General features: G+C 49.2%; 1 protein-coding gene across 1 annotated transcript; it reads left to right on the top strand.

Annotated features, from left to right (window-relative positions):
• Nucleotides 1-10,832: 10,832 nt before the first annotated feature.
• LOC117843181 (uncharacterized) lies at nt 10,833-14,020 on the top strand. Its single transcript, XM_034723742.2, has 3 exons — nt 10,833-12,225; nt 12,535-12,624; nt 13,115-14,020. Exons 1-3 carry the CDS (start codon nt 11,356-11,358, stop codon nt 13,571-13,573), a joined length of 1,419 nt encoding a protein of 472 aa, XP_034579633.1. The 5' UTR covers nt 10,833-11,355; the 3' UTR covers nt 13,574-14,020.
• Nucleotides 14,021-16,618: the final 2,598 nt, after the last annotated feature.

The following is a 16,618-nucleotide window of genomic DNA, read 5'->3' as shown; positions in this document are numbered from 1 at the left end:
GCCCACTGAAGCTAGCAGCTTAATCTAAGCCGTTGATCGTCATCCGACGGCCGGACTTGTGTTTCGGCGGAACAAAAACTCCCTAGCACCGGCTCCCCTGAAACCCTAGGCCATTTCCGCCCCCTTCAGCCGCAACTCTCCACTGCAACTGCGTCGCCGCTCTCCTTTCCTCGCCTCCGCTCTTCTGCACCCGTGCAGATCCATCGCCGCCCTACCTGGCTCTGCCGCGGGCCCTCTCGCCGACGCTAGCGTGCAACCAAGTCACGCGCGGCTCCGTCGAGGGGCTCCGCTGCGGGCTGATGGTGGGCATGACGGTGCAGTGGCAGCTCCGACGAGGTTGGCGCCGCCCGCGGTCCACCGCTAGCCAAGGCGCGCCGTCGGGGTGGTCTCATGGCGGGTGGTGAATGGCGGCGGAGGTGGTGGCCCTCCCTAGGCTTGGCGCGGCCAGCGCCGGCCCTGGGAGGGGGCACGGGGTGCGATGGCCTAGGGCCCACAGAGGGGGGGCCAGCCCAGGACCCCATGTATACGGATACAGCCATACAGGCCACAACCTGACAACCAGACTACTGCAGCAGGCCGCTAGCGCCAGGCTTTTAGCGTGAGAAAGCCAAAACGCGTACCGCTCGTCCGTCGGTCCATTATCCGTGAACGCGAATCGGCACGCCGTCCACTCGTGAGTCACCGAGTCGTTGTCTCATCGATTAGGCGATTACCGTGCCGCACTGCCGCCGGAGGGGATCGGCCTGCGTGGCTGCACTGCACAGTCTGACAGTGACACCGGCACACCGTGTGGCACGCGGCACCGCGCGTGCGGCATAGGCTGACAGGCGCACAGCGGGTCAGCCGCACAGGTATGATCTAGGTTTTTTTTTTCTTGATCGTTTTTAATCTAAATTAATTACTTCGGACTTCTAGTACTCGGTACTCATATAGTCGTATTTTTCTTATAATTTAGGTGCTAGAAACTTAGAATGTTACCTAAGAAACATTTGTCGGGGTCTCAGAAAAGAAAACGGAAAAGAGTAGAAGATCAATTTATTGAATCTCAAAAAGGTGCTATACATAAGTTTTTTTTCAGCTTCAAGCAGTGTTGTGCCTGATGATAATCCTGTAGATGCACTTGATATTGAAGAAACAAGGGCTGCAATATCAACAAATTAATGATAATTTAAGTGAACAAGTTGATGACATTGATGATGCTACAGAGAATGAAAATTTACAGCCTTCCTGTGAACCTGAAAATTCAATTGATGATGTGCAAGAAGCTTCTATTCATGATGTCTTTGATCCTAGAATTTGGGGAAATCTTGATAATAAAGGTAGAGATATATTGATTGAAAAGGGGCCGGTGAGAGAATTGAATCTTGAGTTCCCTGCAGATGCTCTTAATAGACATTTTTCATATGCTTACTATTCCAGAAAGTTAAGCAATGGTGAGGTGGTTGATAGAAAATGGTTGGTTTACTCTAAACATGTGTACAAAATTTTTTGTTTTTGCTGCAAATTGTTTAAATCAAGTCAGAGCAAAAGTTTGCTAGCACATGATGGATTGAGGGATTGGAAACATCTTAGTTTTAGACTCAAACAACATGAGAATAGTGTTGAGCATATAACAAACATGAATACTTGGAATGAACTTAGGCTAAGGTTGAGCAAAAATAAAACAATTGATGATGATTTGCAATGAGAAATTGCAAAGGAGAGAGAGCGTTGGAGACAAGTTTTAGTAAGAATTGTTTCTGCTGTCAAGTTTCTTGCTAAACATAATTTGCCTTTTCGAGGGAAAAATGAGAAATTATATCAAGATAGCAATGGCAACTTTTTGGGCACAATTGAAATGATGGGTGAATTTGATCCCGTGATGCAAGACCATATTAGGCGGATTCAAAATAGTGAGATTCATCATCATTATCTTGGGCATAAAATTCAGAATGAGATGATTTCTCTTCTTGCAGATTGTGTGAAACAAACTATACTAAAGATCATCAAAGATGTCAAGTACTTTTCTGTTATTTTAGATTGTACTCCAGATGTGAGCGATGAAGAACAAATGACTAATTATTCGGTGTGTCAATATGTCAAGGAATGTTCCAAGGGTAGAGGAGTTCTTAAAGGTAGATGACACATCAGGATTAGGTATTTTTAATGAATTAAAGAATGTATTGGCCTCTCTTGATTTGAATATTGATGATGTGAGAGGACAAGGCTATGATAATGGTTCAAATATGAAGGGTTCTCACCAAGGTGTTCAGAAGCGCTTGCTTGAAATTAATCGAAAAGCACTATACATGCCGTGTGCATGTCATAGTCTGAATCTTACTCTTTGTGATATGGGAAAATCTTTCAGGTAAACTATTATTTCTATTATACATTATTTTCATATAATATGTCATGTTTTGGGAAAAGTTTTAAACTTACTATTTGTTAAATCTTGCAGGCAAGCTATTTCTTTTTTTGTCTCATCCAACATATATACACATTGTTTGCAAAATCTACTAAAAGGTGGAAGATTTTAGTGGACAATGTTCCAGGATTGACAGTTAAGTCGTGGTCTAATACACGCTGGGAAAGTCGAATAAAAAGTGTTCAAGCTATCAGATTCCAAACTCCTCAAATAAGATCAGCTTTAATAGCGCTATAGAAGGCTTCAAATGATGATCCAATGGCAGTTAGTGAATGTCAATCTTTAGTGAGTGCACTAGAGAATTTTGAATTTTTAGTTGGTTTGATTATTTGGCACGATATTTTATTCTCTATAAATAAGGTGAGCAAGAAGTTGCAGTCTAAAATTGTGAGTATAGATGATACTCTCAAACATATTGAAGGTGTCATATCATATTTTAAGAAGTATAGAGATGAAGTTTCACTTCTAGTATGGATACAGCAAAAAACATTGCATCTGAAATGGATATAGAGCCAAAATTTCGTACAAAACGTCAAGGAAAGAGAAAGAAACAATTTGATGAACAAGATGACCAAGATGAGAAAATACAACGATCTGCTGTGGACTCATTTAGAGTAGAGTACTTCAATGTTATGATTGATGCTGCAATTGCTTCATTGACTAGTAGATTTGAGCAGATGAAAAAATTTGATAACATTTTTGGGTTCTTGTTCAACTCAAAAAATTTGAAATCTTTGGATGAAGCTGATCTTTGGCTGCACTGCAAGAATTTTGTGGAAATATTTTCTCAGGATAACTCATCCGATGTTGAGATCAATGATTTTTTTCAGAATTAAAGGTGCTACAAGTGACTTTGCCTGATTCTTTGATGTCAACGCTTGAGATTTTGGAGTTTGTTATAGTTGCAGATTGCTATCCAAATGTTTCAGTTGCCTATCGAATCCTCTTAACTGTACCTGTGACTGTAGCTTCGGCAGAAAGAAGTTTTCTAAAAATTGAAGTTGTTGAAGAACTATTCGAGATCAACTATGTCACAAGAAAGGTTAAATGGATTGGCTATGTGCACCATCGAGAGGGATATCTTGGACACTATTGATCTCAATACCATCCTTGATGATTTTGCATCAAGAAATGTCCGAAGAACTATCTTTTTATGAGAAGCAATGTATATTATGGAGTTCTATTCTTTCTTAAGGTAATCATATTAGTTTTAGTCTATATTATTCCTTGGTAATTATGAAACATGTTAAATTAAAAATATATTATTAGGTTTGGTTTCGCTTTGTAAGAAAAATTAGCACTTATATGTATTATAAGATTTATATATAGTTTAGAGGGGCTCTCGCGACGACCGTCAAAAGCTTAGGACCGGCACTGTCGGGCACGCGCGCGCGTGCCTCCCTCACTATCTATCGCTACGTGCCTGCATGCGTCCATGCTAATGCCAACGCCCAGTTAATGCCCGGATCGGTTTCGCTGCAGAATCCACCCAAAATCCACGCGCAGTTACTGCTCCACTACTTCTCCCGTTCCCATCATGCTCCGATCCATCCTCTCGCCTCTCATCCTCACGCTGATCTCTGATTGCACACCTTCACATCCATCATCACTGACCTCCGTCCACCTGATCGTACGTGCGAGTGTATATAATTAGTGTTCCAGTTCCTGAAGCCACTGCCACTGCCACTGCCTGTGTATTGGATTTAGATGCCACTGCAACACGGACAGTAGGATAGGATCTTCTTCCCTCCATCCAACCAAAGCTTTTCTTTGCTCGAATCCTTGTGTTGTTTGTTTGGCGAATGGCGATGGTGCCGTACTGCGACGGTGACGCTGATTGGTACCACTTCCCTCCGCTGTGTCCCCCATCGCCGCTCGCCTTACTGAGGTCAGTACTCGGTACAGAGTCATTGGATTTCTTGGATGTCGCTCGATCGATCTCCATCATCTCCTCCTGCGAACTAATCAATGTCATTCTCTTGCCTGCAGCGCGGAAGACTACCCTCTGCCGATCGCCGCCTTTCCTCCCGCGCATCTGAGCCGCGGCGACGACGAGCTCATCGACGGCTCCTGCCATGGCGCGCTTGCTGCCGCGGCGAACTGCCCGTCGTCGGCTCTGATGAATCTGAGGTCAGTCAGTCAGTTCTTTCGCTCCAGGCTCCAGCAATCATGGACTGGAGTCTCGGCCAAATAATGCCATAAATTATAAACTGACGACAGGTCATCGGCACTTTGCAGCGAGGGCGAGAGCTACTACGACCTGCCGATATTCCCTCCGCCACCGGCAGCCGGCGACCATCAGTTCTTCTCCAACCAGCTCCCGCCCGTACCTGTGGATAGCGCGACGGTGGGCCTCGACGACGCGCTCCTGCAGCCGTTGGGCGACATTGATCTCGAGGCGTTCGACAACGCCGACGAGCACAAGGCACCCATCATGGTCGTCACACGATGATCGTGCCGGCAGGTCAGCATGCCGTCGGCCAAGAATACGCAGGCGTCGACGTCGTCGACGACGCGGATGAAAAGCCCATGGCGCCCCACGCGGCCGAGGCGGCTCGGGTGCGGCCGGCCGTGGCGGGCGGGGAGTTAGGGACAAATCTCACCACCGTACCATTTTCATTGTCTAACAAAGTAATCCTCGTCAGGAAGCCAGAAATGAACAGGCGGCGCCTGGCCGGGTTTGCAAATTGGACCTTGCAGTGCGATTGCGTGAAATAGCGATCCTACGCTACGTAGTACGTACGCTAGTTCATACTGTCATGTGCGTCACGAGAAGTTGAGAACCCAAAGCAACGCACAGACGACACAGTTGCCTTGGTGAGTCGGTGATGCAGTTTTCTAGTGTGAACCGCATGCGCTATGCGCTCCCTCCGTTACAAAATAAATCAACATCTCATTTCTCGTGAAGATCAAATTCATAAAAAATATATTAATATTTATAATGCATAATAAGTATAGCTAGATTAAACATGTAATATATTTTTATAATAAACTTATTTAGATATACAAATGTTGATAGATTTTTTATATTTATTTATGGTTAAATTTAGAAAAGTTCGACTTAGCGAGAAATGAGATACACGTTTATTTTATGACAGGGAGTAGTGTAAGAAAATGCATCTACAGTAGCACTGTTTTTCGTTGGAACGTGTGTTACGCACGTTGTGCTGACTTGAACCCTGTGCTAGTCTAGAACTACTTTCTCTGTCAGAGAAAGATTACAGTTCTAGATACATTGGCTGTCCCGTTTGTTCCCTTTGCTTATTTTTAGCACTCGTCACATCGAATGTTTAGATACTAATTAGAAGTATTAAACGTAGACTATTTACAAAATCCATTACATAAGTGGAGGCTAAACGACGAGACGAATCTATTAAGCCTAATTAGTTCATGATTTGACAATGTGTTGCTACAGTAAACATTTGCTAATGATGGATTAATTAGGCTTAATAGATTCGTCTCGTCGTTTAGCCTCCACTTATGTAATGGATTTTGTAAATAGTCTACGTTTAATACTTCTAATTAGTATCTAAACATTCGATGTGACATGTGTTAAAAATAAGCAAAGGGAACCAAACGGGCCTTATTACTCAATACAATCTTTAGACAAAAAGTTTTTAAAAAATATCATTATTTTATTATGATGAAATATATTATGTGTATCTACAATGGACAAAAAAAAGAAAACATGTCAGGAATACTCCCTCGACGTCATCTCCTTCAGATATTATTAAATAATGTGGAATATTCACCAAATCAGTAGTTCTTACTTTGATAATGACTCTGGAAAGTACATTGTCCCTTTGCCACAAGATGAGCCTTCCAAAGGACTTGATAGTTTCCTCAATCTCTGCTGTTGAGCGATTACCCAATGGATATCCTATCAACATGAGCTAACATACTTTATTGAAAAGCACCCTTCTAGCATTGATCCCCTGTTGTGATTGACAAACTCGAAACCTAACCCTTGATAAAAGTGCGGACTATGGTGAACCAAAGCATCCCTATCCGAGGGTCGGTCCATACGCATAGATACCTAGCCTCTACCAAATGGGCATCGTTGAACTTCCGGCAGTGAGTTGTCACGTGCAAATCAAACGTCTAACGCAGCAGCGCTGGTTCCAATACGCTAGTTCCTTTCATCCTCTGTCTCACCCTGCGCTTGCCGGGCGAGCGACGGCGACTTCCCCGCGCGGCGGCCGTAGTTGTCGGCTCCGGCCGGGACGAGCACGTCGCCGACAGAGGCGGCCGCAGCACACACCCGGTCGTACGAGCCGCCGCCGACCGTGGCCAGGCCAATCGCGATCCAATTTAGAGGTCGTTTTATAAATTTCAGAACAAACCCCTAATTTGGATCGCGACCAATAATCACGATCCGATCCGATTTAGAGATCCATTTATAAAATGCTAGAACAAATACTTGCAACATGACCCCTGATTTGGATCGCGATTATTAACCGCGATCCGATTTAGGGTCCTAAAAATTTCTGGTTCCAGTATTTGCAATGCCTAGCTTATGCCTTGAGTACCCCGAACCTTCTGTGCTGTGTTTTACTGGAGGATATTTATCTCTAGGATAGGTGATGAGCTGCTTGGGTTCATGAATACTTGTAGCAACTCTTTTGGTGCCCGTGTGTCCAAGCGTGGATTGAATTTGGTGTTCTGTGAAACGGTAAGGTTTTGCCTTCGAATTCGGTGAGGATTCTGAACCTGGTAATGGCTTTGTGATTGGGAAACGCAAGATCTCGATCAAATTTTGTGTTTGTAATGTGGTGTGATCTCGGTCAGAGACTCGTCCGGGTACACGTTTTCAGGGGAGGGAAATGTTCCTGCAGAGAATGGAGACCGCCGGAATGGTACCACCATTTTTTACATGCTTGCGGTTTAGGAAACATAGAAGATACCCTTGTAATGAGGTCTTGTACATCACGATGAGATTCTTCAGAAGCCTAACGCATTAGCGCATAAATATTTTTTTTCCAGAATTTAACTTTACCATCTCGGTTGTTTAGTTTCAGTTATCTGCTTAATGAACTTACCTTTGCTGTTTTGCTTTCAGCATATTTTTCGTTTTTCAAGGTTTCTGTTCGCAACTGCTTGCAAGTTGCAACCTAGCCCTGCCATTTCGCCAAGGTCATCCGGAGATGAACTTGTGCTCAGTCAGCCGGCCACAGCATGGAATTTGGGATGGCACCTGCAAGGCTTTTGCTCCGCTGCCTAGATCTATGGAGGATGTATGTTTCCGTTCAAGGCGCATTCTGTAAAGTACGTTTTCCTGTTCGCAAAGCGTGTTCACTCGGTCTTACGTAAAAACCATCGAAACCTCATGTTCGTTTGCGTTCATCTCACTCGCCAGAAAGGTTTAAATTTGAGAGATATTTAACTATTTGCCACTTTTACGGAGGGCACTCATTTGCTAATTTTAGATTGGTTTCTACACATTTACCATCGTGTAACAATTGAACCTACACATTTGCCACTTTTGCCTACATGATTCGTCACATCCTCCCTCCGCGCTACTGGGTGTTCATGCACTACACGAGCTGTGAACGAGTATGGCGGCAGCGCGGCGCCAGGGAGTGCCTCGCCTCGGCCGGCGGCGCGGGGGGCATCTGCGTGCTCGACGGCGCGGGGCTGCTGCGGCAGCAGGGGATGCGGGAGGGCATGCGGTGGAGCAACCTTGGCATGGGGCTCTGGCTCGAGGTTAACGGATAAGGGGAGGGCAACGCGGTCTTTTCCCATGGCTGATACACGTTGGAGGGAGGACTTGACGTGCCACGTAGGCAAATGTGCCAAATGTGTAGCCTCAATTGTTACGCGATGGCAAATGTATAGGAGCCGATCTAAAATTGGCAAATGAAGGAGTGCCCTCCATAAAATTAGCAAATAGTTAAATATCACTAAATTTGAATCCGGATGAAATAAGAATGATTGGATATATAAGATGAAACATTTTCAAACTGAAGACATATTATGATCATCTTGGAACCAGGAAACGTATGGGTCAAATCAAGACGAGACGGGCAGCTTGCCCGCGCCGCCGCAGTAGCGCCAGGCCAAGTAAGCGCAGAGACAGCCGCCGGCGACGAGCCCCGCCGCCGCGAGAGCCTGCACGCACGCACGCGTTTCACATACATGGCCCGGCGGAGAGCTGTGCCACGTGCAAATTAAATGTATAACGCTACTCACTTTGCGCGTGCCGGACGTCGACGACTTCCCGCCAGCGCGGCCGTCGTTGTCGGCTCCGGCCGGGACGAGCACGTCGTCGACCGAGGCGCACGCCCGGTCGTACGTCCCGCCGACGCCGACGCCCACGGCGAGGCCCCGGCTGCTCGTCGGCGTCGCGAGCAGCCGGTCGCCGTCGTCCTCCGTGTCGGAGTCGCTCCACGCCAGCAGCCTCCTGTCCAGGGTCGGCATGACGAGGCGCCGCCGAGAAGGTTCCCCCGCCGCCGCTGCCGCAAGCGAGGAAAACCAAACGCCTGATCGCGCGGTTCCTTTGCCGCGATCGTTACAATGTTTACCAATTGGAGACCAACCAACCTGCCTGCCTAATAACAGCCCGGCGGGCGTGGCCATTTCCAATTTATACCCGTGCCAGCGCCCGGCGGCGGGTGGCCTTGCCGGCGGACACGGGGACCGGCGGTGGACGGTATTTCATTTACCGTCCACCCCCTGGGCAGCTGAGGGCCGTCCAATCCGCAACCGACGGTCACGAATACACCCGATGCGGACTCTAACCGCGAACAAGGCGTGAGTGATCCCGCAGCGCTGCCTCGCCGGCGTCCGGCGAGCTCCCGACTCTGTGCACGAGGCGGTGCTTGCTCGATCCGGCCGCGAAATCTCGAGTGCTTCTGCTCCCATGGCGAAATTGGATGCGCTTTGTCCTTCTCTCAGCAGACCTCCACAGCACATCCCGGCTCGTTCGTTTCCTGTTCGTGTCCATCACCATGGCGAGCTGGAGCCGTGGGTGCGGCCGCGCCAGCCGGCTTGGGGGAGGAGAACGAGCGGCCGCCCGGAGATGAGGGCCGAGGCGCTGCCTATCCCCACCACGCGAAGGTGCGCTTGCGAGGTACGCTCCAGTCGATCATCTTATCTCATCTCTTTCTTATCTCTCTTGCAATTAGTTTGTAGGAGTAGGCGCGAACGCTGTTGTAAGAATTCATACTACGGTTGGTCAAATTGGTTTGCCATGGCAGAAAGTAGCACGGATGCCAAATGGAGCAGATGCTGCTCTGCCATGCTGGTGCCCTGTTATTGACTCGACAGAAGGTACTGCCCAGCTCGACTCGGTCCGCTTCACCGTCGACCAGGCTGTGACGAGGATGGCTAGCAACAGATCGGAGTGGAATTGGAGGAATGCAGCAAGGATCAAGGATAGGTAGGGAGAATTGGGAGGCGGGTGAGTGATTAGCTAAGAACAGAGTTCAATGTTTACTTGAACTGATCAATTGAATCATCTTCAGCAACCAAGTCACCTTAACATTTACTCAGAGGCGAAGCTCACATCCAAGGTCAAATTATTCTCCTGGCTTCTCAGAGACTCAGGCCCTGTTTGGGAGGAGGGGCTAAAATTTAGCCCTAGGCTAAAGTTTAGCCCACTCAAATAAAGGGACTAAAATTTAGCACCTAGGGTGTTTGGGAGGGAGGCTAAAATTTAGCACTTTGGTTATCAAAAGACTCTTTTACCCCTCTCCTTTACCCTCAACTTCTGGTGGCGGGGTGGATAGCCTTGTATCTGTACCCTATCCAACACATACCAGGCCGTCTTCCGTGGCTAGCTACTGGCCATCGCTCGCGGCCATGTCGTCGTCGAAGCGGTGGACGTCCACCTCCGGCACGGAGCTCCCGGGCCGGTCGCCCCTTCCCCCGCCGCACTCTCGCCAGCCACCAACGGCCCGTCCCTGGACGCCGCCGCCGACGTCGCTAGCTCCGGGTCGGAGTGCAGCGACGCTGCATCTAGGGGCTCCACCACGTCGAGAACGACGGCGGCCTCGAAGTCGCGCTCGCCGCTGCTCCCCGCACGAGCTCCGTCCGCCTGCTCCGTCCATCGTCGTCACGGAGCAGCACCGGAGGCGGCGGTGCCGAGGCCGGGCACCAGATGAGGATGGCGCATTCGATCCGGCAGCGGCAGCGGTGCCGGCGGAGGCCGCGGGGGCGGGCGGGGCCGGCGGAGGCCGCGCGGGGCGCAGGGGCCGGCGGGCGCGGCGCGGGGCGCGGCGGGCAGGCGCAGGGGCGGGCGCGGCGGGCGGGCGGCGCGGGGCGCGGAGGCCGGGCGGCGGCGCGGCGGGCGGGCGGCGCGGGGCGCGGAGGCCGGGCGGCGGCGCGGCGGGCGGGCGGCGCGGGGCGCGGAGGCCGGGCGCGGGGGAGAGAGAAGAGCGCGGGGGAGGAAAGAGGGAAGGGTACCAGGTGGAATTTTGGAGGAGGGGGACCACTTTTAGCACTTTTAGTCCATTTTAGCACCTCTTGAGAGGCTAATGGATTATGGGAGGCTAAAATTTAGCCCCTCCATTTTAGCCTAGGTGTTTGGGAGGAGGAGGGGCTAAAAGTGACTAAAATGGGGGTGCTAAAATTTAGCACCCTCCTCCCAAACAGGGCCTCAACAACTCTAGGGCGAACCATTCCGCAAGAACATCAGCAACATCAGGAGATGCATCTCAAGTTCTCAACACTCTTTATCAAAAAAAAAAAAAGGTTCTCAACACTCAAGGAAAACATCAAGAGGGGTGAGGTGGAAGATGGGACTGAAATAGGGTGTGTTATGAAAACTGTCCCCTGCTTCTGTTTTTTCCCAGGGGTGTTTGCGCAAAACTACCAGGTTCCCCAATTTTTCCTCCGCGCTCGGCCGGCCCTCCCCTATTTACCATTTTACCCCCCTGCTAGCACCGCCTCTCCCCCAAATTTTGAATTTCGAAACGTGGCCTCCCCGCAGAGAAGCCACCAGCCCCACCATCATGAGCCTCTCCGTCCACCGCCGCCCCCGCGACGCCGTCGCCGGCAAGGGCGGCCCGATCGGCACGCGCGACGCCGCTACCGGCCGCCACCACGCGCCCGCCGCCGCCACCACTTCCTCCTACTCCTCGTCGCCCGAGGGAGCGGAACCGGCGCGGCCGTCGTGGCAGCCGCTCCCGTTCTCCCTCCCGAAGCGCCGCCGCGTCGGCACGAACAACTCCTCCGACCCCGCCTCCGGCCCCGCATCGCGGAGGACGGCGGCGCGCATGACGTGGCCCCCTGAGCGGACGCCGAGGCGCCCCGGCCTCGCCGGCGGCGGCGGCGCGCTCCCCTCGCCCAAGCCTCGCGGCCTCACGCGGGAGGAGGACTACCTCGGGTGGCTGGGCTCGCTGCGTTCGGGGCCGCAGACACGGGCCCTCGCCGACGCCGACGCCGACACCACCACCAACACCAACACCAGCGCGGCTCGATCGCCGACGGCGTCGTCCGCGGCTCGGGTCCCGCCCCGGCGTCGCAGCGGCGGCATCCACGCCTCCGCCTCCAGCCCCGCCATCAGGTCGTCCGCGCTCACCGGCACTCCAAAGGGTTGGCCCCAGGCGTCGGCCGCCTCGCCTCTGGGTTCTGCTCCGTCGCCTCTGTCCGCGCTGGCCACTGCGTCCCATGGAGCTCGTCGTCAGTCGCGGACGACCAAGCAGCTTACAGGGACCCGTGGTGATCCTCCTCTGCGGCCGAAGGCCAAGCTACCCACCGGGACCCCTAGTGCTCTTCCTCCGCTGCAGACGACGAAGCCGACCCCTGAATCTCCTTCGCCGCAGACAGGCCCGGCACCTCCGCCCCCTTTTCTGGCTACGTTTGGTCACAGACTCGTCGAGGTACTTTGTGTTTTTATCTGCCTGCTGATTGTTGGAAGCAACGATGAACCCACGATAGATCGATTAGCCTTGATACTTTGCAGGATATGATAGAGGTGGTGCTCTCTGATTGCTCTGATTCTGCTATCTGATCGATCTCATTTGCCCTGCAATTGATATTAGCACAATCATATCAATCGATCATTGTTGCTACAACTCTCTTCTGAATGAGCTCGCATATGTTTCTGAAAGTTGTTTCAGTCATTTGTGTAAATGTTCGGAGCCTGTTGCTGCATCAGTAAACTAAGTTTGCCGCAACGTCAATTGCAGGTGTTGTTGAAGCTGAACCATTTCCGTGCCGCTACTCCGCAGCTGACCACAGGGACCCGTGGTGGCGCTTCTCCGCTGCAGGCCAACACGGTAGGTTTGGCATCGGGAGCCCTTCATCTTCCTCCTTATCTGGATGCGCTTAGTCAGAGAATAATTGAGGCAATCATTTTAACCTGCTAAATCTTATGCCTGCTTTTGGCATGGGAAAATAAACTGGACATGGAAGCAACCCTGAATTGATATTAACTAGTAGGTAGATCAATTGGCATACTTTTCAGTACACTCTCATTGGGAGTTATCTGTTCAGACTGATTCTGTTCTCCATTGGATAAACTGGTAGGTCTGCAATTTACCTTACTCCTTAGCACAAACAGATGGTGTTCTCTGTTGGATAAATTGGTAACTCTGCAATTGACCTTAGCACAAACAGATGGATTGAATCATTATCACTACCACCGTTTTCTGAATAGACATATATGCGTATCTTTGTAAAAGTTGCTTCAGTCATTTGTGTAATATTCAGAAGGTGTTGCGCTGTTGCTGCATCAGTAAACTAAGTTTCATGCATTGCTATATGCAGGTCTTGTTTGACCTGAACTATGGTCACCTTGGATATACTGGTGTGGTTCTTATGGGTGTGTATGCTGGACTGATGGAACTGCTGTCCGGTTGGAAAACAATTCTGAAGGTTTTCTATGTCCTGCTGTTGATCCTGGGTGCTTTCGGTCTGGGAACAGGTCTGATGGCCGCCACGTCAGTCCAACCCACAGGCTACACGCATCGAGTGTCTTCTGTGTGCTCCCGCCTCTGTACGTGCTTGGCTACCTTTGTGTTCATCGTTGCGCTTGCATGCCACATGGGGAGTCATGGGTACATTGCTGGCATCGTGCTTGGTGTGGTGGCAGTTTGCTACATGTTGTCAGTTTGGATCGAAGGTGACCCTACTGCTTATGGTGCCTTCACTTGGGCGTGGACTGCCATCAAGGATCTGTGGCAGCGCTTCAAGTGGTCTGGTCAGAGAGGACCACTCCTTCCCTGAAGACATTCTTCTGTTGGCCTGCAATGCTCAATCAGTACATTCATCTACGTCTTACGTCTTGCCTGAATACCTGATGGCTATGTACCATACCCCAGTACACTGTGCAGGATCCCCCTCCTCCTCCTCCCTTTGAAGACATACTTTTGATGGTCTACAATTTTTGGCCAGCAACTTCCTCAACCTGCTTGGAATTACGACCCGACATATCTCGTTGCGATGTTAAGGCATGGCTGCTGTGTATCATGCTGCCTTGGTTTCTTGTTCATGGACAAAAGTTTCTTGCCTTCAAACTGTTGCCTGTAACTCTGAGTAGATGATTCCCACTTTTTCCCTTTACTCTTATTCAGCTCCTTGTCTCTAACTCTATATGCAGACAAATTGGTTACTTGTGCATGTGTAAAGATAGTTGATATATACACTTGCAATAGATCTGGGGATACCAGTTTCCTGAAATTTGTGAAAGGATATTCAGTACTGTAGTTGTTGTGCATACTTGACAGCTGCAGACTTTTCTACACCAGCTTATGGCTTACATAGTTACATGGAGTTCATGCGTGCAAATATCTGATAATGTCATACAACTCTGAAGAATCCTACCAGTTTCAGGAAGATCTCTAGCAACAAAACGTGTCCTTGTACTCAGCCAACCCGAGTTAGGGATCGCTCATGACTAGTGCTCTCCACAACATGCCATATGTAGGTTACCATTCATCAAAAGTGCCACGTTAATCACGCTTGGTTAGTTAGCTGCCATGAATTCCATATTGCATCGTGCTTTGTTTTGTGTGTGTGTGTGTGTGTGTGTAGTCATGAAGAATATAGCAAGAACAGTAGTCGCTTGTGCCAAGGTTGGACACATTGGATTCAAACGAAGGAACCAGTCACCACACCTGAGACCATTGCCTTTCTTCTGAATTATGATCATACCAGCTTGCAGCCACACAAGTTCAAACTCTGCACACGAGCTAAGCTTAACTTTCTCTGCCAACCAGACTGTAGCATTGCACCAGCCAGGAGCACTGAGCCAGGAACACCTGAGAGGCTGAGACCATTGCCTTTTCTTTGTTGACAAATTTGGGTTCCCCCTAAATGCACATTTTTTAAATAAATTTAAACAAAGAGATTGGAAATGTCTTAGACGAGAGGAGAAATTTAAAGCCCAGCTGGCAGTACGTTTCTTCTGATCTGGGTCAGTTCTGAATCGAAACGGAAACGAACTGCACAATGACACGGTCACCGTTTTCTTCCTGCGCTTTTAGCTTACACATCTACTGATATACAAAATTCATATGAACACGAGTATATTACACCGAGCCACGAACAAACTAGCAGATCATCATCGATACGGATCGCCTTGCCTGCCGCCGGCCATGGGGACACAATGGGCGGTGGATTACAACGACCTCCTATATCTCTCGCTAGAAGAAGAAGGCACCATCGCCGGAGCCATCGGAGCCTCGCGCGCGCCGCCGCCGTACCCCCGCATGGGCGAGCGCGATCAGGGTAAGCAACGCAGCACCGGCGGCCGCCTGCTACAGCTCAAATAACCAATAACAGTAATAAGAAGCTGATGGCTCTCGATGGCTTGGTTCTGCAGGGGTTCTCCAACGCCGTGGGTCTGGCGATCTTCGCCCTCCTCGTCGCGCCGCCAGCGGCGCGGTGCACCAACAGGGACGAGCTCTTCTCCTGCGTCGCCTTCCTCGTCATGTCCATCGCCTTCCCGGTCCTCGGCTATGTGTGCACGAACGGCGGATCTGCCCGGGCAAACTTGAGGAGCGAATACCTCCTCAAGATTAGATTCTTGACTTGCTTTTGCTTCTAGACATTGGGAATTGATTATCTTGTCTTGAGAATAAACTCAACTAGTTTTAGATATGGACGTACATACACATACTGCATTCAGGATTAGGCCGTTAACCATAGTTGATGGACGATGTAGATACCAATACTCGTGCATAGTCTGCTCTTACACGCTGCACTAATGTTAGTTGGTTCTTATGTGGATAATGTGATGTTGTTAACATAAGCCAGTTTACCGTGTCGGCTGTCATGTGTTAGCATAAGTTTTACTTCCAATATTTATTTTAATTTACCACAAATTGATGAGAACAAGAGTTAGGTGCACTAATTTGTGGCCCTAGTTTTATAATTTTTTGTAGACCTGTCATTTTAGAAATGCATTTGAAATGTGCAAAGGGTAGTGGCACCTATCATTTTTATTAACATGTTAGGGCTAACTTGTTGGTTCCACATGGACAGACCGGGGTGGATTTGAGTTCATTGGTGGAGAGGTAACATAACCAGTGTCAATGGTTAAGGGAGGAGGCCGGACCATGAGGAAACACAGACTCCGTCTATGGTTGACGGAGGTAAGCTCCTAGCTCCTGATGATCACGTTTAAGCCACGGCACGCACAACAAGGGTTATCAAAATGAAGGAGGAGATGTAGACTTTGCAAAAAAAAAAACTTTCTTTAGGAAAAAAGGTCTCACTCTCAAATGTTTCCTGCAATTTCTGTGATGTTTCGTTTCATAAAACTGGTCTGGTCAGCAGAAAATCTACCCGATCGATAATATTCTAGGTTAACAATTCATTTATACATCATCTTCAGGTCACAACAGTAGAAAATGTCAGCTTAAAAGTGCTGAAATACATCTTGAAATCTACTTCGTCTTAGCAGTCTCAATGCCTTCATTGCATTGTGGTTTCTCCTTCCCTGACCTTTCTCATGAACCAGTTAGCGATCTTAGATAGATGGTTCCTTCCCTGACCTTTCCCATGAACCAGTTAGCGCTCTTGAATGGTGAATGCAACCTGTACATCCACCACACCAAGAAATTTTCAATCCCTATATTTTCCTGAGTCAAAACTTTCAGCATCTTGAAAGGCTACACATCAGATGACCGACTCGTGAACTCTTGAACAAGTGCTCTAAAGAGAGACGGACACTCGACCATATTGGTGGGCCGGTCAAACTCCTTTGCTAGTCCTGCTACTGCAACAATTGGAACTTTATTAGATTGATAGTAAGATGGTACTGGGCAG

This window comes from Setaria viridis, chromosome 2 (assembly GCF_005286985.2).
Source record: "Setaria viridis chromosome 2, Setaria_viridis_v4.0, whole genome shotgun sequence".
Taxonomy (NCBI): Eukaryota; Viridiplantae; Streptophyta; class Magnoliopsida; order Poales; family Poaceae; genus Setaria; species Setaria viridis.
The sequence above is the reverse complement of the archived record's forward strand: the minus strand, read 5'-3'. Positions and strand labels throughout refer to the sequence as shown.